The sequence below is a fragment of the Mesoplodon mirus genome (assembly GCF_964341445.2).
Source record: "Mesoplodon mirus genome assembly, chromosome: 13".
NCBI lineage: Eukaryota > Metazoa > Chordata > Mammalia > Artiodactyla > Ziphiidae > Mesoplodon > Mesoplodon mirus.
The window spans coordinates 16,957,073-16,980,630 of NC_138989.1; the positions used below are offsets into that span (position 1 = coordinate 16,957,073).

Below are 23,558 nucleotides of genomic sequence, written 5' to 3' on the forward strand. Positions count from 1 at the left end.
ACGGAAACGAAAGGGTCGGAGGAGGCAAAAGGAATCCTCTTAAAGGGGACGCGGCTGCGACGACTGCGCGTGCGCGTGCGCCCCCTGTAGGTGCAAAGGGGGTCGGGGGGCGACAACCGGAAGAGAGCTTGGAGTCAGGCGATTTGGAGACAGTTCCCGAAGGCAAGTCCGTCGCCAGCTGCGTCGTCTTGGGCAAGTGACTCAGGCTCCTTGGGCCTCAGTTTTCTCCCTCTGTAGCGCTGCCTACCTCACAGGTTTTTGTGAACATTTGCTGAGGTGACACGGTTGTAGCGCTCAGGGTGGGCCTCGCGGGCCGTCGCTCCGCGTGCAGGGCGCCGCAGGGAGTCGGCCAGGGCCTCAGGCTGACGCCGCAGCGGACTGAAGGAGTCCTCGACTGCCTCAGGTCTGTAGCCCTCTGGGCCACCCTGTCCCTGTTTTACAGTTGCTTAGAACCGAGGGTGTTAGGTGGATGAAAATGGGTGTAAGAGACCTGAGATCGGTTCCATAGCTGGACTTGAAATTTATCGGAGACAAGGAGAGAGTAAAAGAATCCTTACGGGAATTCCCTGGTGCGCGCTTCCACTGTAGGGGCACGGGTTCTATCCCTGGTCGAGGAACTGGAACTAAGATCCTGCAAGCCGCGCGGCATGGCCAAAAAAAAGGATCATAACTGTAGCGACTGTCACTATAGAGTGCTTCCCGCGAACTGTGCTTTTAATCCTCACGCAGTATGGAGAGATTCCAATATTACAGGTGAGAAAACGGAGGTATCATAATGGGGTCAGGATTAGAACCCAGAGCCATGCGCTGAGTCCTTCAGAAGCTCAGGAGCGCAGGTAGACTCCCACCTTGGAACGTTTCCACATTTACATTCCATTGAATGCATTTACATTGAGGGCAGAGCGTTGAACCTGGGGACGTTACAAGAATGAGGTCTTGCATCTAGAGTCTTGATCTAAAAAGATTTTTCATGTTAAACATGAAATCTCTGGGGCTTCCCTCGTGACGCAGTGGTTAAGGATTCGCCTGACAATGCAGGGGACATGGGTTCGAGCCCTGGTCCAGGAAGATCCCACGTGCCGCGGAGCAACTAAGCCCGTGCGCCTGCGCTCTACAGCCCGCGAGCACATCTACTGAAGCCCGCGTGCACCTCAACGAAGAGTAGCCCCCGCTCTCCGCAACTAGAGAAAGCCCACACGCGCTGCAATGAAGACCCAACGCAGCCAAAAATAAATAAATAAATAAAATAAATGTACTTAAAAAAAAGAAACCTCTGTGGATTGATGGATGGGTAGATACATGAGAAAGCAAATACAGTAGAACGTTAACTAGATGGTGGGTTAACTAGTAGAGCTGGTAGAATCTAGTGTATTCAGTGTGTTCACTGTACCATTCTTTCAACCTTTGTATATTTGGAAAGTTTCATAATAAAATGTTGGGGGGAGTTATGAAACAAAAACAAACTCTGTTAGTGCTAGCAATAGCAAGAGAATAAAACCAAATATTTAATTTGTAAATTTATTTATTTATTTATTGGCTGCGTTGGGTCTTCGTTGCTGCTCACCGGCTTTCTCTAGTTGTGGCGAGCAGGGTCTACTCTTCACTGCGGTGCGCCGGCTTCACATCGTGGTGACTTCTCTTGTTTTGGAGCGTGGGTTTCACTAGTTGTGGCACACAGGCTCAGTATTTGTGGCTCAGGTGCTCTGGAGCGCAGTTTCAGTAGTTGTGGTGCACGGGCTTAGTTGCTCCGCGGCATGTGGGATCTTCCCAGACCAAGGATCCAACCTGTGTCCCCTGCATTGGCAGGCAGATTCCTAAACACTGCGCCACCAGGGAAGTTCCCTGATTTCTATATTTTTATTTGTGCTTTTCTGTGTTTATGAAATTCTCTGTAATTAGCATGTACTACTTTCATAATTGGAATAAAAAATAAATTATTTCTAAAATAAAACAATCAGAACCATCTGTTGTATTCTGGATTATGTAAAACTTCTAGTTGTTCTTTCCTGGCCTTCAGAAAGCAAGCAGGAAAGAGCCCTGGCCAGAGTATATAGGAGCTTATGTATCCTAAAGGCATCCTAAAGTCCAGATGCCTCCTCATTTGGGGGGGTGCTTAGGTGTACTAACACCACTCTCTGAGTCCTACCACTCCTACATGATTGTTGCCTGGAATGTGCTGGTGGAGACAGTTGAGTAGTCTCCTAGGGAGAGAGAGGTGGAGTCAGCTAAGTGACCTAACAGAACTCTAGGTGTAAATAGTAATGATTCAACTCGTTTGGTGCAAAGTCTTGCAGCTTGTGATCACCAAAGAAGTTCATATGTAGCCTAGAAAATGTGCCCAGCTCTGGGGATGTGACAAGTACAGCCTTTCTGGATTAGGAGGAAGGCAGCTAAGTTGCTAGGAGGCATCATCCAGGGAAGCCCAAAGGTGGATTTTGTTTCTGTGAGCCCAGGTACTAACCTTTGCAATTTAGAACCCCAATGAAGCCCAAATTATGGCCTAATGCTAAAGAGGCCCATGGACTCCATTCTCTACTAAGGCCCCAGATGCTAAGCAGGGACACCCTTTTGAGCTTTTGCTCATCTGGTTATTCAACATCATCAAGTACATGCTATAATTTAGGCCCTGGTTGCATGCAGCAATACCATTCTGTCCTCAAGGTGTATATTCAAGTTGTTATTCAAACAGTCAATTTAGAGCACAGTTGTGATAAGGGTAAACTGCTGTGAGCCCACCTAATGCGGTTTTAGAGATTATAAGGGAGACTTCCAGGAGGAGATGTTTAGGTTGAGCCCTGAGGGACCAGTAGGAGTTAACCGTTGGGAAGGAGAAGGCTTTTCAGACAAAAAGGACCTCATGAGCAATTGCTCAGATCATGAGATTATGGCAGACCAGGGGCGAACCCCACCTCCCTACAGTATGGCTGGGGCAAAGAGTTCAAGTAGGAAAATGGAGGGCAAAGGAGCTGGGGCCGGGGCCTGCAAGGGCTAGTAGACCGTATTATGGAGTTTGGACTCTACTGAGGGCAGTGAGTAGCCATTGAAGGGTTTTAAGGAGTTATGTTGGGATGAGACCTTCTCAGAAGGAAGTGGCAGCTGACGGAATGGGAGATAACGAGGAGGGGAGGAGACTGAGAGCTAATTTGAATGGAGGGTAGCTGCAGGATAGTAGGGAAAGGAATAGGGAGTCAGGGAGAGATGTGGCAGCAGCTGCAATTATAGGGAAACTTGGGGAAAGAGGAGAGATAATTAAAGGGTCAGTGTAGGAAGTATTGCTGTGTAATCGCAGTGTAAGCCCCCTCCTGTGACTTCATTTAAAAATCTGCATTATCGGGCTTCCCTGGTGGCACAGTGGTTGAGAGTCCGCCTGCCGATGCAGGGGACGTGGGTTCGTGCCCCGGTCCGGGAAGATCCCACATGCCGCGGAGCGGCTGGGCCCGTGAGCCATGGCCGCTGAGCCTGCGTGTCCGGAGCCTGTGCTCCACAACGGGAGAGGCCACAACAGTGAGAGGCCTGCGTACCGCAAAAAAAGAATCTGCATTATCCATTAATGATTTTAGAGTTGGATTCATATTGTTCTGGGAAGATATGACAGTGTACTCAGGTTAGCCCAAAGGTGAGTATAGGTAAGAACGGGGATAGCCCTGTGTGGCCTATTGACTAGCAGGTTACATGGGGAAGTAACATGGGATTGGGTGCAGGGAGACACCAATGGGGAGACCACTGCCGTCATCCAAGCAAGAGATGCCAGTGGTCTGATGTAAGGTGATAGAGATAGATGCTAAGGAGATGAGCTATTCCAAGGACAAAAATCATAGGACTTGGAGATAGATTGGTCGTGGGAGCTGAGGAAGGAGGAGGAATCCAGGTCGATTCCCAGGTTTCTGGCTTGGGGTACTGGCTAGACAGTGGTATCGTTCTGAGACAGGGAATAAAGCAGAAGGAACTGATCTGCAAGAGGATGAACAATGATGAGTTCAGATACATGTGGAGGAGGTAAGAAGGAAGGATGAGAAGTGTGATGGCTCTAGGCTCTATGTGCCCTCTCCGAGAACAGAATTCCAGGTGCATGACCAGGTGATGGTGGATGGGCACCGGAGTCCTCTGATACATGGGATAGGCCTGCCCTTCCCACAGGGTGGGGCTTTCACTTATGCTGTACGGGAGCTCAGTAAAGTTCATCATTCCTAATATGATGATAAGAATGGCACCAGTGGGATTGTGTTCAGATTGAAAAGAAGCCTTTGGCCTTGGCAGACTGTGAAGAGTTAATGCATTTCCCACAGCAAGCCATTTACTCCTTACTAGGGAGTAGGGCAGTGCCCAATAAAAAATAATAATAAAGCAACACTGGAGATAAAACATTCTACGAACCTGCCCATCTGGTTTCCTCCCTTTCCCTATGACATCAGTCCCCTCTGGCATCCAAGCAAAATGTTTTCTTCTCTGCCAGCCTCAGTCATGAGCTTCTCCCAGACCCTGGCCCTTGGGAGCAGTGGGCAGAAGAGGAAGTGATGGGGGAGTAAACCATCGGTGGGAAAATGAGTCATCTCAGAGAAACTGGTCCAGGCTGGCAGAGAGGGCTTGGGCTGGGTCGCTGTGGAATGTGTTTCTGGCCACTGCACCCTAGGAGCTTTCTGTCATTCTTTGCCGCTTTATTAGTGCTGTGGAGTAAAATGAAACATTCTGGAGAGCTACATAATTAAGAACTGAGCTGTGCAGGAGAGGAGGGGGACAAGCAGCAGCAGAGCTAGGAGATCTGGAGAGAGTGTGGAAGGGGGTGCAGAGAGCTTTAGGGAAGCAAGTGCCATGTGTAGGTGGATGAGAAGAAGAGAAAGATGGGAAAGATAATTCAAGAAGAGTTGCAGTACATTGTGACTATTTGGTGTTTTCTTAAGAGACTGCAGAAAATCGGTAACATTTTCAATTATTTTGGGATAATGAACTGATGTTTCTTTGAATGTGGCCAGACAAGTAGGAACACGAGGGCCTGGTTTCATACGAGGTACATCTAAAGCAGTAAGTGTGCTGAATCTGTAGCAGCCTCATTGCTTCATTTTTGCCAACTTGCTGTATTCTGAAATGGAGGCCTCAAATAGCTTGTCATGTCAGGGCTGCTTTTTCTCGGATCCATGGGCTGCAGGGGTCAGTGAAGCACTGCCTCCCCTCCCAACCCCCCCACGACCTCGCGGAGTTGTGAAAGTTGTAAAGTTGGATGCAAAATATCGCACGTGAGCAGGATAGTCTTGATTCTGGAAGAATATTCACGCAGTGCTATCCAATAGAATTTGCATGATGATAGAAACGTTCTCTATCTGAGTGCAATATGGTGACCCCATGTGGCTACATGTAGCTCTTAAGCACTTGAAACGTGGCTGCTACAGCTGAGAAACTGAACTTTTAATTGTATTTAACTGTAATTAATTTTGATTTTAATAGCCAAATGTGGCTAGTGGCTACCATACAGGACAGTGCAGTTTATCATTTTCAAGGGTCTGTAAACCTGTACACCCCAAACTCCCCCCCAGAAAAGTTAAGAACCACTAGGACCAATCCCTTTATAGCCCTGTTGTGTTGGCACATAGTAAGTGTTTAATAAACACCTGTTAATTTTTTAACTAGTACTTAAAGAAGAGTTGCTCTAGCTCCAGAAAAAGGGAGCTGAAGTACAAAATGACAAATGGGCTTCTCAATTTCACCAAGTTTTATTTTCTAATCCCTAAGTTCCTTACCCTCTACCCAAAACTTTTCCCTAAACATTTTCCACTCTGTCACATACCTTGGAAACTTATTTTATGGCACAGTGAACCAGAAGCACAAGCAAAGGGTGGAAGGGGTGTGAAAAGATTAACAACAGTGCTGATAACGTTTTTTGATGCAGCAAGAGGATGCACTGATTTAATAGAATCCTAATGCTTTTGCACCCAATCTTGTACTAAGCAGATTTTTAATGAACTGCATCGATATAATTAGGTAACAGCACCTCAAAAGTAAACACATTCCTTAAAGGTAAAAACAAATATGGGAAGTACCTGCAGATTTTATAAAAGTAAAAAACAAACCAACAACAAAAAAAAAACACCCAAACTTCCAAGCTGTACCTCCCGCAGTGCTAACATGTGCACAGTAGCTAAATTTCCTTCTGTCTGGCTGAGACTGGCTCTCCCCCTCAGCCAGCACATGTGCAGGGCTTCTGTGAATGTCACATTGACAAACGTTCCCTGGAGCTAGGCAGCTGGGGACCAGTTTCTTTTGTTATTCCCTCCTTCTCGTGGGCTGCCAGTTTTTCTTGTCATGGCACACTCCTTGACAGTGCCTGCAGGAGACTAGGGTTTTTTCCCTCGTGGAACACTCTGACCCCAGCTCTAAAAGCCCAGGCTTGTGTATGTGGCATCTGGGACTTTGGTGGTTTTCCCCACTCCTTGCCCACTTGACATTTGTTCATTCATTCCACCGGGTATTTACTGAGCCGCAGAATAGCCTGGCTGTGTGCTGGGCGCCAGGGACACAAGAGTTATCAAGACCCCGACTGTTAAAAAAAAAAAAAAAAAAAAGACCCCGCACTGTTCACAGACAAAGGGGCAATGGCAATGGGTGCTCCTGCAGCTCTTAACCCAGAGCTGAATGGGGTGTTCAGGGAAGACTTCCTGGAGGGAGTGACTTCTGAGCTGAGACCTGATGTACCAGCTGGTGTTAACCAGGTACATGAGGAGAGAAGAAAAGCATTCCAGGCAGAAGGAAAAGCATGTGCAAAGAAAGCTGGGACGACTTCTGTCGCTTTGGGGAAGCTACCCAGCTCAGCACAGCTAGGTGGGGCTGAGGAGTGTTCTTTCTTTCTCACTCTACAGCCGCCAGTGACTTAGGGTGAGAAGCCCTAATGTAAATCAGAGCCTGGCTGGGTTAGATTATACATGTAAATCCTAAGTATTCAGCTGCTCATACAAATGTTTATTGTATATGCCTGACTAGGATGATTGTAAAGGGGATGAGATAGGCTGGAGGGAGGGGAGAGCCTGAGGGGAATATAGTCTCACAGTCTCCTAGGGGAGCTATGCAAAGCAAAAGGGTACTAGTTTGGAAGCCAGAAGGAAAGCAGAAGAGAACCAAGCAGAAATCTAGCGATCCCTCCTAGGCCTGAAGAAGAAGGGCCGCAGGGGGTGCTGTATTCAAAATGCTAGGATGTTTATTAGTAACTATAATTCCCTAAGGAACTGGAAGCATCCTCGAGGTCCACCCAGAGGGGACTTGCTACACGGGAAATGTGCAGTTATGAATACCATGCAGATGTGAAAAAGAGCAAGTCCCTATACGTAGTTATGAAAAGATGTGCGAGATATTTATGGAATGCCTACTGTTGGCACTGTGCTTGATGCTAGGGTGCCAGTGGTGGAGGGGACAGTGTCTGCCTCCCAGAGAGAACCCCATCTGCATCCCCCCTTTATCTTGGCCTTTGTGATTTGCCTCCACCAGTCTCTCCCTCATCTCCCATTACTCCCAGATTGCCAGCTTCTCTAGGATCTGCTGTGTCTGAAAGCCTGTACCACGTCTTGCAGGGGCTGGTTCTTCTCCTTGGAACATTGATTTCTCCACCTCTGCCTCCCCAGTCTTTAGCCTGACCAAACCCTCCTTGGCCTTCATGTCCGTGACTTAGTAAGTTGATATTCAGTGACGCCAAGACCTGTGTGACCCCAGCCTAGAACTTTCCTCCCAGTTTGTACCTTGGAAAGGCCTAGGTGTCCCCTACTGCTCCTTTCATTCCCTCAGTATTTTTGCCAGTTGATTTGTCTAAGCACATTCTAGAATCTTTTTATCAAGTTCTATATGGCATCTTCTAGTTTTTTTCATTGGAATGGTGTTATATCTATAAATTTACATGGGGAAAATTTTTCCATTCTTGCTGTATTTGGCCCTCCCACCCAGAAGTTTGGTACCACTTTCTATTTAGTCACATCTTTTTTCTTCTTTTCTCCTATTTGTGGCTTATAATTTTTATATTTATTGAAATATATATCTGTAGCACTGTGCTGAGACCCAGGGACTACCTGTGGTGTCTTTTTTTGACACCACCTCTGACACCAAATGTGTCGTTTTTCCACACCAGTTCTCCAATTTTCCAACGCCAACTCTGTGTCCAACAATTCACAACTACCCAGAGTTAGTGCAGACCCCACAGGTTAAGGGCTTAGTCCCATAAAACTTACCCTCAGTTCAGATGCCAGCTGAAAATGGGGTTACCAGTCTACCCACACTTCTTCCAGGCTGACTATAAATTTGGGGTTCCTATAGACTGTTTATCCCCCAAAATTCGTATGTTGGAACCTAACCACCAGTGTGATAGTATTAAGGGGTGAGGCTTTGGGGAGATAATTAGGTCATGAATAGGATTAGGGACCTTATAGAAGAGGCCTCAGAGAGCTCCCTCACCCCCTCTACCATGTGAGAACACAGAGAGAAGATGGCCATCTATGAACCAGGAAGTGGGCCCTCACCTGAACCTGCCCACGCTGGCACCCTGATCTTGGGCTTCCAGTCTCCAGAACTGTGAGAACTAAATGTCTATTGTTCATAAGCCACCCAGTCTATATAATGTTCTGTGACAGCGTCCTGAACAGACTAAGACAGGAGTCATGAGCATGGAGGTGTTACGCAAAGCCTTGCAAATGGAAACTATGAGAAGTGGTCCAAAGACTGAGGCCCGGAACACTTCTTCCTTTAGAGGCCAGGGAGAAGAGGTGGAGCAAGTAGATGAAGCTGAGGAGGAGCAGCCAGTGAGCCAGGAGAAGAGGGAGAGTCCTGGGGATACTGGAAGCCAAGCAAAGAACGAGCTTCAGAGGGGAGGAGAGCAACTGTAACAAGTACATCAATGAAGGACGCTGAGAACTGGCCACTGGATTTAGCAGCGTGGTGGTCACTGGTAACCTTGATAAACTGTTTTGGTAGAATGGACTGGAGAGTGAATGGGAAGTGTCTTAGTCTGTTCAGGCTCCTACAACAAAATACCATGTGCATCTCATTCAGTGTCCACTTCCTCTACACACAAAATGTAAACTCCATGTGGACAGGAGCCAGGTCTGAGTTGCTCCCTTTCATGTCCCTAGTGCCTAGATGGGGGCCTTGTACCAAGTAGGTGCTCAGTAAGTATCTCTTGAAATAATGAACAAGTGACTAAGACACAGGGCAGGAACTCTCAGTGTTTATTCTCTAATTGGCCAAAGCACTTAGGCAAGAAAAAATTAAATAAGTAATGGAGCTTCTCTTGGGCAGGTGCTGAGGGAGGTACATCTCTGTACCTAGCACCTAGCTCTGGGCCTGGCGCACAGTGAAGGCTCAGAGAATGTTGCTAGCTGAATAAGCATTACCTCTTATATCTGCACGTACTCCTCCCATTGATGGTGATCTCATCAAGTCCCATGGCTTTAAGTGTCATCTATAATCTGATGACTCCCCAAATTACAGGTCTAACCTGGACCTCTTCCCAGAACTCATATATCCAACTGCATATTTGACATTTACACTTAGAATATCTAATAGGCATCTCAAACTAACATAGCCAAAACAACTTTTTGTTTCTCTTTTGGCCAGCCTTCCCTATCTCAGTCCATTCTTCTCATTGTTCAGGCCACAAGTCTTGGAGTCATCCTTAACTCCTCTCTTTCCCCCACACCCTGCATTCAGTTAATCAGCAAATCTGTCAGCTCCACCTCCAGAATATATCCAGAATCCAACCACCTCTCATCCTACCTCTGCTTCTACTGTCCTGGTCCAAGCCACCATCACCTCTCACCTGGACTGTTGCAGTAGCCTCTTCCTGGCCTCTCTGCTCCCGCTGGCTTCCCCACATTCTATCCTCCACCCAATAGCCAGGTCGTCAAGTCTTGGCTCAAATGGCACCTTCTCAGAGAGACCTGCCTGGAAACCTCTATTTAAGACAAGATCTCTCACTCTGTCCCCTTTGGTTCCCCTTAGTCTATTTTTATCCATTGAACTTAGCAGGGTCAGACATATTTTTGCTTGTTTATTATCTTTATTCTCTTGTTTGAATATAAGTTCCATGAAGAAGGGATTTTTGCCAGTTTTGGTCTCTTGTGGATCCCTAATAGGGTTCTGGTCACCAATTATGATGGAGTTTGCCGCACACCAACAAGCAATTCTCTGGACACCAGCTGGGTGTCCTACAATTCAACTCAGTTCTGACACCATCTACCTGGAGATGACATCAGATTCCACTGTCAAGGGTTCAGTCCTACAAGACTGCCCCCTCCCCCCATTTCAGATGCCAGTTGCAAGCCCAGGTTGTTACCTGTACTTTTGACCAACTGACTATAAGTCAGAGGTGCCCACGACCCCCTCCTTGAGTTCAGTTAATTTGCTAGAGCAGCTCACAGAACTCAGAGAAACATTTTACTTATTAAATCACTGTTTGTTTGTTTGTTTGTTTTAAACATCTTTATTGGAGTATAATTGCTTTAAATCACTGGTTTATTATGAAAGGCTGTAACTCAGGGAGAGCCCGATGGTAGAGACACAAGGTATGGGGAAAGGGTGGGGGGCTTCCATGTCTTGTGCAGCGCACCGCCCTTCCTGAGCCTCCATGTGTTCACCAACCTGGAAGCTCTCTGAACCCCATCCTTTTGGGTTTTTATGGAGGCTTTATTACATAGGCATGGTTGATTAAATCATTGGTCATTGGTAATTGAACTCACTCTCCAGCCCCTCTTCCCACCTCAGGGGCCAGGGGTGGGACTGAAAGTTCTAAGCCTTTAATCTCACGGTTGGCTCCACTGACAACCAGCCCCACCTTAGGTGCTTTCCAAAAGTCAGCTCATTAGCAGAAACCCAGTTGTGGTGGGAAGGGGCTTGTTATGAATAACAAAGCACTCATTTCACCTTTATAGCTCTGAAGTGATTTCAGGAACTGAGGACAAGAGACCAAATGTTATAACAAAAGATGATCCCACTGCTCTTGTTACATTTATATGTAACAAGATATATATATATATTATATATATATGAAATATTTCTTATCATAAATCATAATGTCACAATCCCCAGCATCCAGAACGGTGACTGACACCTGGTTCTCTCTCAGCAATCATGAATGAAGGTCTGAATGAACTCTTGAGTTCTGGAGAATCAGGTTTTCTTCCAGTCAGTGAATAAGAATGGAGATGCCAGAAATCAGATACCAACTGCTTGTTCCTTTGTCTTGGGCCCTAGAATAATTGAGATTTAACTGGGGCGACTTTGCATATAATTAAAGAGTGACAGCAAGGTCACCTAGTGAGTCAGAGGGGGCTCCTAGAGCAGACTCAAGTCCTGCCTCATAGTCTATGCAGGAGGGAACTTGTTCTGTAATTGTTGGACATCCCATCCCTTTGTCTGTAAGTAAGCCCGCCTGCCTTGTGGTCCTTACACAGGGCTGTGAGTTTGGGATCTGTGGCATTCAGGCTCATCCTAGATTATTTATTCATTTTTTAGCCACACTGCTTGGCTTGTAGGATCTTAATCCCCCGACTAGGGATTGAACCCGCGTCCTCAGCAGTGAGAGCGCTGAGTCCTAACCACTGGACGGCCAGGGAAGTCCCATCCTAGATTATTTAGGGCACTGGTTCTCAACTAGGGGGCAATTTCACCCTCCATCAGACATTTGACGATGTCTGCAGACTTTTATTTATTTATTTATCTTTGGCCGTGGGCTCTAAGTTCCCCGACCAGTGATTGAACCCGGGCCCTCCGCAGTGAGAGTGCAGAGTCCTAACCACTGGACTGCTAAGGAATTCTCTGTCTGGAGACATTTTTGGTTAATAACTGGGTATGCGGTGCAATTGGCATCCAGTGGGTAGAGGCTAGGTATGCTGTTAAACATCCTTCAACGCACAGAACAGTCCCCCAACAGAAAACTTTCTGGTCTAAAACGTTGGTTCTGAGGTTGAAGAATCCTGGTTTAGGGTACCATTAATGATAATTGGTAGCCAGCATCATTGACCTTTGCCATGTGCCAAGTCCTATACCACCTACTTTATATGCACCATCTCAATCTCCAAATTGTCCTTGAGAAACAAGGACTATTACAATCCCCATTTTACAGGTGAGGAAACTGAGGCTCAGAGAGGTAGAGTCACTTACCTAAGGTCAGACACCTTAGTAGGGGCAGGGTAAGGCTGCATACCCAGGTCCGCCTGGCTTCAAAGTCTGTACTTTTAGCCTCTACTCTGGGTTTTCTACTTACTGATTGGGAGCTGAGGGGGGCCCACTAGGCCTCTCTGGACATGCCTGAAGTTATCTGCTGCCCCCCCGGACAGGGGGCTGAGCAATCAGGCTTCGGAGGCATCTGTCCATTCGGGCGAAGCTTGGCTATGGGCCAGAGGGAAGCGTTTTCTTCCCTGAGTTGTCCCAGTCTGTCTGGCCTCACTCTCCCTGCACTGCAGTACAGTACTTGGCTCCACAACTCAGTTCCCCTGCCAGCCCCAGACTAGTGCCAGCCCTTCTCCGTGGGAAGAAAGCTTCTAGATTCAGACCTAGGCCTTGCACACTCTCCCACTGAGCCTCTCCTTTCTGTACAGGAGTTCTTGAATCAACCCTGGGGACTGCAAGGTCACATTCCTCACACTTCCTTTCAGGTAAGGGAGGGCTGGAGCTGCTAGGTTGGTGACAGAACTCATGGTCCAAGAAAGTGCTTGAGGTCCCAGAAAATCTTGGAAAGTGATTGCTGGACAGGGCTGGGAACAGTGCAGTCCTGGGCCAGTGGCAGGGTGCAGGCTGTGGCTTTTTCTATCTTGTTTTGGGACCTCCAGTCCCTGCAAGAAATCCCTCAGTGTGCTTGTGAACAAATCCAAAGCGCTTTCTGAGGGCCCTCGGAAAGTCTGATGGCTAAAGTACAAAGAATTTGTTCAGGGAAGATCAAGACAGTCAAGGACCAATCTGGGGTCAAATTTGAGAGGAAACAACTCTGAATTAGTTAAAAAAATCCATTCTTTCTTCAGTCCATCTGTCCATCCATTCATCTATCCATCCATTCATCCGTCCATCCAACATATATTTAGGGAGCTCCCACCAGGAGCCACGGATGCTGAGAGTCTCCGGGGACACACATCATCTCCCTTTGTCTGGGGAGGTGAGGCAGCTCAGAGGTTTCATCTACCACGTGGGACCGTACAGTCAGACAGAGCAGGGTTCAAATTCCAGCCTTGTCATTTCCTAGCAATGTGACTTTAGGCAAGGGACCTCACCTCTCCGCACCTCATTTTTCCTCGTCTGTGTAATGGAGAGATCAACAGCTCTTAACATGCACCTTATAGAGTTGTGAGAAGTCAAGGAGATAATGTGTCTCAAATGCTTAGCACGTAGTAAGTTCTCAGTACATAACAGCAGTAGCTACCATCTTTTGGACCTTGGCTAGGTCTTTTTTTTTGGGGGGGGTGCTGCACTGCACGGCATGCAGGATCTTAGTTCCCCAACCAGGGATCAAACGCGTGCCCCCTGCAGTGGAAGCATGGAGTCTTAACCACTGGACCACCAGGGAAGTCCCTGGCTAGGTCTTTAGATGCATTATTTAATATAAACCTTGCCACCACCCTACAGTGAAGGTATTATCTCCATTTAAAAATCAGGAACCTATACCTCTGAGAGGCTAACTCGTAGGAGGGCACACAACTTAGGTTTTTCCCAAGTCTGTCTCATTCCAAAGCCTATGATCTCAGAAGCTTTGCCTCCCTCTAATGATGATTTCCAGTAATAAGAATAGAAAATGCATGTTTTCAGGCTCAGAAGGGTTCTCAAGAAAACTCAGCAGCTAGGAGTGGAAAATAGTGAGTTGCCTAGACATGTGATGCTACAGAACCCAATTGATGGGCCAGTTCAGTGGGACCTAGTGAGGGAATCTTGCATTCATTCCAAGAGTATAGGTTATTCTAGAGCAATTGTTCTTTATCCTCCTTGGGTTCTGAATCCCTTTGTGCCTCTGATGAAAGGTATAGATCCTCTCCCTGGAAAAATGCCTGTGAGCACAACACACATCTTGTGCATAATTCCTGGGGACATGTAAAACCTTTGCAATCCATCCACCGGACCCCCTTTAAGAACCCTCCCCTAGGGCAGCGTTTCCCAAGTGTGGGACACATATCACTGGCAGGGTCCCAGATCAGTTTAGCAATGTGAGGACAAAACATTTTATATTATAACATTTGTTTATATTTTATGGTTACCTTCTATTTATGAAAAATGAGACTAATATTCTGTTTATGGTAATAATATAAATTTGCCTTTTAAAAATGCTTATTAAAAATAGGGAGTTTAATTAAAGAAAAATATTGAAGAAATAATAGTAGAGGTAGGGTGCAGGTATGGCAAAAATCATGAGGATGATTTAGGAAATGTCTCTGGGGTTTCTCCTTGGTGGAGTCATAGTGGGTTTACTTTAGCTTCATCTGAATTTCCAGAGGACCCTGGAAATGACTTATTCTTGGGCTCTCTACGTTGATGGCATGGTTCTGAGCAACTAAAAATGCTGTTGAGTCTCCACTTTCTTACTTTCCCATGGAATTCCCCTAGTGCCTATGATGAGCTGAACCCTCCCTGCTGCCCATCAGAACTACACCAGATACTGTTCTCATGCAGATCTAAGTGCAAGCATTTGGGTGCCATACCCATTCATTTATTCAGCAAACACCATGTGCCAAGTAGCAAGCATAGGCCGTGCTCCATTCACGCCCAGAAAGTGTGAAACCCCCAGCACCCAAGGGTAAAGCCAACTTGTCTGAGGTGGTGGAAAGAACACTAGATTTGGAGTCATACAGACCAGGGTCTTAGAAACCTGGTTCCATAACTAACACGCTGTGTAATCACAGGCTGGTCCTGTCCCATCTGCTGTGGTGGCTTTTCTGACGTGACTTTTTTTTGCTGAGCCGCACAGCTTGCAGGATCTTAGTTCCCCAGCTAGGGATTGAACCCATGCCCTCGGCAGTGAGAGCTCAGAATCCTAACCACAAGACCACCAGGGAATTCCACGACATCACTTCTGATACTGTGTCTGTTTGTTTGTTTTTTTAACACCAGATACTTATTTTTACACATCAATTCTCCAATATCCACTGGGTGTCCAACAATTCAGTTCTGACTCTGACTCCCAGAGTTAGCACAGACCCACAGGCTAAAGGCACAGACCCACAAGACTGCCCCCACTTCAGGTGCCAGCTGCAAATGGGGTGCCCAGGTTACCCTCACTGTGCCCAGCTGACTACAAATTTGGGTTCCCACAACCACTTCCTCAGGCTTGATAATTCTCTAGAATGACTCACAGAACTTAGATAAGTACTCTACTTACTATTACAGATTTATTATAAAGGATGCAACTCAGGAACAGCCAAATGGAGGAGATGCATAAGGCAAGGTACTGGGGGGTGGGGGGGTGCAGAGTTTCAGTGTCCTCTCAGGGTGCACCACCTGCACAGCACTTTATGGTTTTGGAGTTTTTATGGAGAATTTGTTACATGGGCACGGCCACTGGTGATTGAACTCAATCTCCAGCCCCTTTCTCCTCCCAGGAGGTCAGGAGATGAGGAAGGTAGGAGAAGGGGACATGGGTAGGAATAGGGGGCTGAAAGTTTCAACCCTCTAATCATATGGTTGTTTCCTCTGATGACCAGCTATCTAGATATCTGAAACTATCTGTATATCTGAAGGCAACTTGCCTCCTTCCCCCCAAAGAGTCACCTTGTTACCTAAACTCCAGCGTAGTTGATAGGGACTCATTATGGTAACAAAAGATGCTCTTATAACTCAAAGAATTTCAAGGGTTTAAGAGCTCTGTGCCTGGATCTTTGGACAAAGACCAAATACATATATATATGTTTTATTATACTTCTTTGAGCCTGTCTTCTGGTTACAAAAAGAGAGTATTCAGCTGAATAAAAGGTTGCCAACTGGAGGCCCATAGGCCATATCTAGACCGGACTGTGTTTTAAGAAATGAATTTGTGGGCTTCCCTGGTGGCGCAGTGGTTGAGAGTCCGCCTGCCGATGCAGGGGACACGGGTTCGTGCCCCGATCCCGGAAGATCCCACATGCCGCGGAGCGGCTGGACCCGCGAGCCATGGCCGCGGAGCCTGTGTGTCCGGAGCCTGTGCTCCGCAACGGGAGAGGCCACAGCAGTGAGAGGCCCGCGTACAGCAAAAAAAAAAAAAAAAAAAAAAAAAAAAAAAAAAAAGAAATGAATTTGTGACCAACATTAAAATGATGATATTTCCCATAAAAATAATTCAGATTTCTGGTCTCTCTTGAAAATCAGATTATTTTAGCAACACTGGGTCAACAATCCCAAATGGCAACATCTGCCTGGCACCTTTTAAAGGGCTTTTCTAGGGACTTCCCTGGTGGTGCACTGGTTAAGAATCCACCTGCCAATGCACGGGACACGGGTTCAAGCCCTGGTCCAGGAAGATCCCACGTGCCATGGAGCAACTAAACCTGTGCGACACAACTACTGAGCCTGTGCTCTAGAGCCCGCGAGCCACAACTACTGACGCCCGCACGCCTAGAGCCCGTGCTCTGCAACAAAGAGAAGCCACCGCAATGAAAAGCCTGCACACCACAACGAAGAGTAGCCCCCGCTCGCCACAGCTAGAGAAAGGCTGCGTGCAGCAACGAAGACCCAATGCAGCCCAAAATAAATGAATAAATTTTTTTTAAAGGGCTTTTCTATTTGCCACAGTCCCCTCCACTCCCTATTGTACCACCTACCTCACCTCACTCATTAATGTTACCTGCTGGGCTCCTGTACTTCTAAAGCCCTTTCAAACCCCCAAACCCATGATATTGGAAAGATTAGGTTACTGTTGACTAGAAACTCCTTGAGGATGAGGCTGTAACTGACTCTGGGTATATATTTCAAGCATCCAAATCCTGCACAGAACATTTCATTTACAACTAGCGGATATTTATTACCTGCCTCACTGTGTGATAAGCAGACAGGAAATGAGAAATGATTCTGCAAAAATAAGTGGTAACAGAGTGAAAAAGGCCTTTGGTTCCTAGAAATAATATCCCCAAAAGGTCTCTTGGGGTTAAACACAGGCCAGAAAAGCATGAGTTTCTTTTTTTTTTTTTTAATATTTATTATTTATTTTGCTGCGTCAGGTCTTAGTTGCCGCATGCAGGATCTTTGTTGGGGCATGTGTGATCTTTAGTTGCGGCACACGGGATCTTTTAGTTGTGGCATGTGGGCTCTCGTTCCCCAACCAGGGATCGAACCCAGGCCCCCTGCATTGGGAACACGAAGTCTTTATTATTTTATTTAATTAAGTTATTTATTATTTATTTATTTATGGCTGTGTTAGGTCTTCATCGCTGCACGTGGGCTTTCTTTAGTTGCGGCGAGCAGGGGCTGCTCTTCGTTGTGGTGCGCAGGCTTCTCATTGCAGTGGCTTCTCTTGTCACGGAGCATGGGCTCTACGCATGCGGGCTTCAGTAGTTGTGGCACGTGGGCTCAGTACTTGTGGCTCACAGGCTCTAGAGCGCAGGCTCAGTAGTTGTGGCTCACGGACCCAGTCGCTTCGCGGCATGTGGGATCTTCCCAGACCAGGGCTCAAACCCGTGTCCCCTGCATTGGCAGGCAGATTCTCAACCACTGCGCCACCAGGGAAGCCCCAGCATGGTTTTTGATAGTGCTCTTCCTTCACTTTTTAAATATTTATTTATTTATTTTTGGCTGCATTGGGTCTTTGTTGCTGCGCGCGGGCTTTCTCTAGTTGCAACGAGTGGGGGCTACCCTTTGCTGCGGTGTGTGGGCTTCTCATTGCGGTGGCTTCTTTTTGTCGTGGAGCATGGGCTCTAGGCTCGCGGGCTCAGTAGTTGTGGCACAGGGGCTTAGTTGTTCCATGGCATGTGGGATCTTCCCAGACCAGGGATTGAACCCATGTCCCCTGCATTGGCAGACGGATTCTTAACCACTGCACCACCAGGGAAGTCCCACTTTTTAAAAAATTTATTTATTTATTTATTTATGCTGTGCCCGGTCTTAGTTGCTGTGTGTGGGATCTTCGTTGTGGCTTGTGGACTTCTTGGTTGCCGCATGCATGCGGGACCTAGTTCCCCGATCAGGTATCAAACCCAGGCTCCCTGCATTGGGAGCGTGGAGTCTTACCCACTGGACCACCAGGGTAGTCCCTCTTCCTTCACTTTTAAAGAAAATAATTAGGGTCAAGAGCTGGTTGAGATGAGCAGCAAACACATAAGATGCTCGGGAAGGCAGGTGCTACAAATGGAGAAAAACCTACAGGCATTTATCGAGCAAAATCCTCTTATCTGTTAGAAAACCTCAACATCATCCCATTTCAAACCCCTTTTCTTCAAAGTTATTAATAAGAAAAAGGCACACTGTCTCCTCAGCTAAATGTATAAAGGTAATATTGAAGTTAAGAGAATGGACTTTAGGGTCATCCAGACCTGGAATTTATTCCTTTATTAACAGCTTGACCTTGTGAAAGTCAATTTCCTAATCTGTAAAATGGGAATATAAGACCTGGAATTCTTAATTCAATGCATATCTAAGTCAGTGCATGCTATGTGGCAGACGCTGAATTCGATGATGAAGATGCAGCAGTAATGAAGACAGGCAGGGACAGATAGACAATAACTGAGCAAATAAATACATGAGATAATTCATGTGAATTTATTCTGAAGGAATAAATGAGGCAAGTACAATGGAGGAAGTAAAAAAGTTACTTCAGTAGAGAGTAACTGGAGTGTGGTGGTAGGGGGTAAGTAGAGATGATTCTTTGGGGAAGGAGGCATCTGAGCTCAAATCTAAATGAGCAGAAGTTATGCCAGGAGGGAGATGGGAGGAAAGGGGTCCCAGGCACAGCTGTTGTGAGGAGCAACTGAGTAAATGCCAAGCACTTGGTGATAGGCAACCACTCAATACACAGCTGCTGTTCTTATGACCTCATCCCCCTTAACGACTCTCAGCTCCTTCTGTTCAAACAAGGAGAAGCTGGCCAAGCCATAGATCAGAGGGTTTAAAACTATATACATGAAAAGTAAAGGCCCCCAAGAGAGATTCAGGTTCTGGCATCATCGTTAGATTCCATAGTTCTGAATCATGCATCCAAGTCAGGTAGAAGCACTAACCCAGACTCACTCCTGTTGCCAATCCAACTTCTTCCCCAACAGCAACTCCATGTAGAACTACTTTAACTTCTCCAACCCATAATCCCACCACTGGAAACCTGAAACTGGGAAAAGTCTCTTAATTTGATTTAATTGATATGCATATGTTGTACCCGAGTTTCTCATTATTCCCAGCTGGTTTCTCTTTGGCATTGTGTGCCTCTCATCAAATTGTAAGGGGCTCTGGATTAATGAGAGTGGGTGGTCAAGTAGAAACAGGCAGAAATGTAAACAGAAAGCTTCTGGTTACATGATTAAACTGATAACTTGTTTATGGAAGTTCAAAAACACATTTTAGGCATTTAAGGGTTGGTTGTTCAAAACCTTGCCATGACTCTTGGGACAGTTCCATAAATTGACAGCCATCGGTAAGATTCTTCCAACCCTTACTATGTGCCACAAGTTGTGCTGAGAACTTCAAATGCACTAGTTTATTTAATACTTCCAACATGCCTATGAAGTGGTTTCCTTTCATATTTAGTCCCTTTACAGATTAGAAAACTGAGGTTCAAACAGCTAGTAAAATGACAGGGCTAGGATTTAAATATTTAAATTCAGATCTGATCCTGCTCCCCACCCCCACCCCAAGTCCTTGCTTTTTAAACCACTTAGTGGTTAGTCTCCCTAAACCAGAGGAAATACCTCTGAGGGATGCCATTCTATTCTTTAGGGCACCTCCGCCCTAGAGGTAAATCCCCACCAAGAAACGCCCACACAGGAAAGACTGCCTCATCTGAGCAAGAAGCCCCACCCTGGACACACACCACCGGGATCAGCACTCCCAAATCCACCCGGAGGGCCCCCCACCCCCTTAAATGAGGTCTGCACTGCCCAGCAGGGAGACCCCACTCTTGGGGATAATCTCTTAATTCATAAGGAAACCCTCTCCCATTTCTGAGGACCTCTGACACCTCCAGTCCCATATTTCAGAGGAGGTCCGGCTGCATAATTTGCATGGACCAATGCAATATGAAAATGTGGCGTCCCTTGTTTAAAAAAAAATACGAATTTCAACAATGAGACAGCAGAGCAACAAACCAAATCCTGGGGCTCCTCTTCTGCGACTGCACGGATCACTTGCCCACGAAGCCAGCCCTGCTTAAGAGATACCCTTCTAGTGAAGCGATTGGTTACCTCAGTCAGAAAGGGTAAATCCTTCCGACCTGGGATGGGAGGAAGGGACGTAGGATACCCAACTTCCAAAGACAGTACTTATTCGAGAACACACTCTGGGACAACTTCCGTAAATTTGGAATCACTTCTCTTGACCTGGGCGGAAGCTTCCTTCGCACCTCTCTAGCCGCTGGGCGGTCCTCGCGACCCCACCCCAGCACCGCCTTCGGGATGTTTGGCCTCATCTCGTGCGGCCCATTGCCGGGGCAACCGACGCCGAGAGCGGTGCAGTGTGGTCTGCAACAAAATGCAGGAGAAAGATCCTGAGGGAACCATTGAGTCCATGGGCCAATGGGAGAGTTCTGGGGGCTGTGTCAAGCCAATAGGGACGTTCGGTGGGGGGCGGGGCCGGCGGGAGCAGGGCGGGGCTTAGGTACTAGGCGGCGGCGGTTGGCGTGGGGCTCCATAGATGCGCCACGGCTTTAGTAGGGACCGGTCGTCTCGACGGGTCTGAGCCTCGCCAGCCCCTCCCCCAGGAGACCGTTGCAGTCGGCCAGCCCCTGCTCTTTGGTGAGAGACTCGGGGGATTCCACTGTCTGGCTTCGTCCCCTGCCGGACTTATCCCGCCGTTCGGTCCGCGCGGCCCGCGCTTCCTGAGAAGTGGGGTGGGGGGTCGTCCTGGGGTGGCGTGGAGCGGGCGGAGCGGGCCGGGGAAGCTGGCGCCTCGCAGGCGCAGCCCATACCCCAACTCCTCACCCTTTGCCCGGGCCTCGCCCCCCAGGTAACCATGTGTGACCGAAAGGCCGTGATCAAAAATGCCGATATGTCGGAGGAGATGCAACAGGACTCGGTGGAGTGTGCTACTCAGGCATTGGAGAAGTATAATATAGAGAAGGACATTGCGGCCCATATCAAGAAGGTGAGGACAGGGCGCGGGCGTGGGGTTTCGGGCAGTTTGCGCTCAGCTGGGGCGAGTCACAACTTAGTTCCTTCTCCTCGATCCTGCGTCCCCCGAGCAATGGCAGAGATACTTGGGGGACACGCAAAGTAGCGCGGGTGTAGAGGTTTCCAGAAAAGGACGCAAATGAATTTTGCGCTTCTCTTGAAGATCGGCCCCTCAGCGCTCGAAGTTTTTTTTTTTTTTTAATTACCCAGCTCCACGGGGAAAGCGCCACCTAGTAACGGTTTCTAGGATCAGACAGCAGCGGTTCCCCCTTCTGCATGATTGCTGCGCCCAGGATCCATCTGGGTGCTCGAGAGGGGGGGAGCTGCGTGGGTGTTTCCAGCAGGGCCGAAGGGAGATCTTGCCAGCCTTCAGTGGGGAGTCAGTCGGCAGTTGAGGGAAAGTGGGTGGTAGTGAGGGCTGGGTACTAGGTTGGGGGATTGGTAAATGGCAGTCTGTAGAAAGCTGGCAGGCCTGCCAACTTCTCGAGCTATGTTTTCTAGAAGGGAAGGAAGCTGGCAGCCTAAGCCGTGGGAGGGTTCCAGTCGAGAATGAGAAGATGAAAGACTTCAGATGGAGCAGAAATAAATACCTTTTTGACAAAGGCAGCATCAGTGCGTTGGTCTAGTTTGTAAGAATTTTATTCCCCTTAATCTAAAAGACGTTCTTGCTGTGTACAATACAACAGTAGCCAAATTTTGCCTAACTCACCAGAGACTTGTAGTACTTTCATAGATTAGGACTAGCTCTGGCCCCTGCCTAGAGCTACCCAGTGAAGCCTAGAGCCTCTGGGGGTGGGGAAAATGGGGAAAAGTTGTTACTGCAGTTTGCTCTCCTTGAGGACCAGGTGGTAGATGAGCAGCACTATTAGGATAGATGTGGGAGGAAGGGCTTTTGACAGTAAAGATAAAATTTGACCAGGTAGCTGTCAGGTTCTGCTTCCAGCATTCTTTTTATAGGGACAGTGGAGTGCCAAGTGTCCGTTTAAATTTTGATCCACAGTGGTTTAGAAGCTCATTGAGGCTTTGTTCTTTTGGAGGTCTTTTGTTTTCAATAATACTGAAATGAGTTATAATGGGGGTATTTTGGGCTAAATATTTACTATTTTCTTGGCTTTTGTAGGTGCATGTCGTACAGTAGGAGGATAGTTTAGTTCTGTTTAAAAGCTAGAGGATAAACTAGAACTGATGTCACCTGCTGTTAATGAATAAGAATATTCTAGAAGTTATGAAGGTGTAATTGCCATGATAACAAAGCGCTGTGTCTCTGAGGCTGCCCTTTCTGACTTTTACCTCCCCAGCCCCCATTCCCAGCTTAGCTCAGATTGCAAGTATGTTTGCATTAATGCACCATGTAGGCGATTTGGAGCTGAGGAACATTCTTTCATTCTAAGAATTTGCAGATGCTGACGTTCCTTCTTTCTGCTCTGCTTATCTAGGAGGCAAACTCTGACCTCTGGTTTAGCACTAAAATTCTGTGCTCTTTTTCTCCTCCCCTTCTCCCAGGAGTTTGACAAGAAGTACAACCCCACCTGGCACTGCATCGTGGGGAGAAACTTCGGTAGTTATGTGACACATGAAACCAAACACTTCATCTACTTCTACCTGGGCCAAGTGGCCATTCTCCTGTTCAAATCTGGTTAAAAGCATGGACTGTGCCACACACCCAGTGATCCATCCAAAAACAAGGACTGCAGCCTAAATTCCAAATACCAGAGACTGAAATCTTCAGCCTTGCCTAAGGGAACACCTCGATCTTTATTGTGTTGTTTTGTACAGGGCATTCTCTGTACTAGTTTGTTGTGGTTATAAAGCAATTAGCAAAACAGCTTACATTTGTATTTATTTTCTATTCCATACCTCTCTGCCCCATGTTTTTTCTCTTCAAAATCCATTCCTTTAAAGAAATAAATGTGTTGGAGAAGTGTGCGTTAATAACGATTTGTTCAAATAATCTAGGGTTGAAGATGGCCTATTGTTTGATCTTGGGTAGCTTGGTGGGGGTGATTCCTTGAAGTTTCTGTGGGATATAATAGACCAGCCTATTCAACGCTCTTGCGTTTCATTCTTGCCCATCCTGCTACTGTTATGCATGGAAGACTACTACTCAGAAGTGCATGTTGAGAAATGCATGGCAGAGAAACTACTGAATTAACTCTTACTCCTAATCTGATGCTTTCCTTAAGTGCTCATTTTGTTAAAAGATACTGCTATGGAGTGTCCTGGGCCTTAGGCCTCAAGTGGTGATGAATGTATAGTAGTTCCATGGTTGTAAAATGGAAATAAGCTAATAAGAAAGTTGGGCTCTAGACTAATTTCCCCTCCCCTGCCTTGGCCAAA

At 47.0% G+C, this 23,558-nt stretch overlaps 1 protein-coding gene across 2 annotated transcripts; it reads left to right on the top strand.

Moving 5' to 3' along the window:
• Positions 1-28: 28 nt before the first annotated feature.
• On the top strand, positions 29-23,156 carry DYNLL1 (dynein light chain LC8-type 1). 2 transcript variants are annotated; one of them, XM_082640951.1, is made up of 3 exons: positions 29-162; positions 21,058-21,195; positions 22,725-23,156. In XM_082640951.1, exons 2-3 carry the CDS (start codon positions 21,064-21,066, stop codon positions 22,860-22,862), a joined length of 270 nt encoding a protein of 89 aa, XP_082497077.1. In that variant the 5' UTR covers positions 29-162; positions 21,058-21,063; the 3' UTR covers positions 22,863-23,156. The 2 variants fall into 2 exon arrangements, with proteins under 2 accessions (XP_082497077.1, XP_082497076.1); XM_082640950.1 differs by lacking the exon at positions 29-162 and adding an exon at positions 20,702-20,846.
• The last annotated feature ends 402 nt before the right edge of the window (positions 23,157-23,558 follow it).

Bases quoted from the DNA above. Each gene is read 5' to 3' on its own strand.
- DYNLL1 (XM_082640951.1), top strand. From the start codon at position 21,064: ATGTGTGACCGAAAGGCCGTGATCAAAAATGCCGATATGTCGGAGGAG. The intron at 21,196-22,724 runs GTGAGGACAGGG...CCCTTCTCCCAG, and splicing joins TTGCGGCCCATATCAAGAAG to GAGTTTGACAAGAAGTACAA.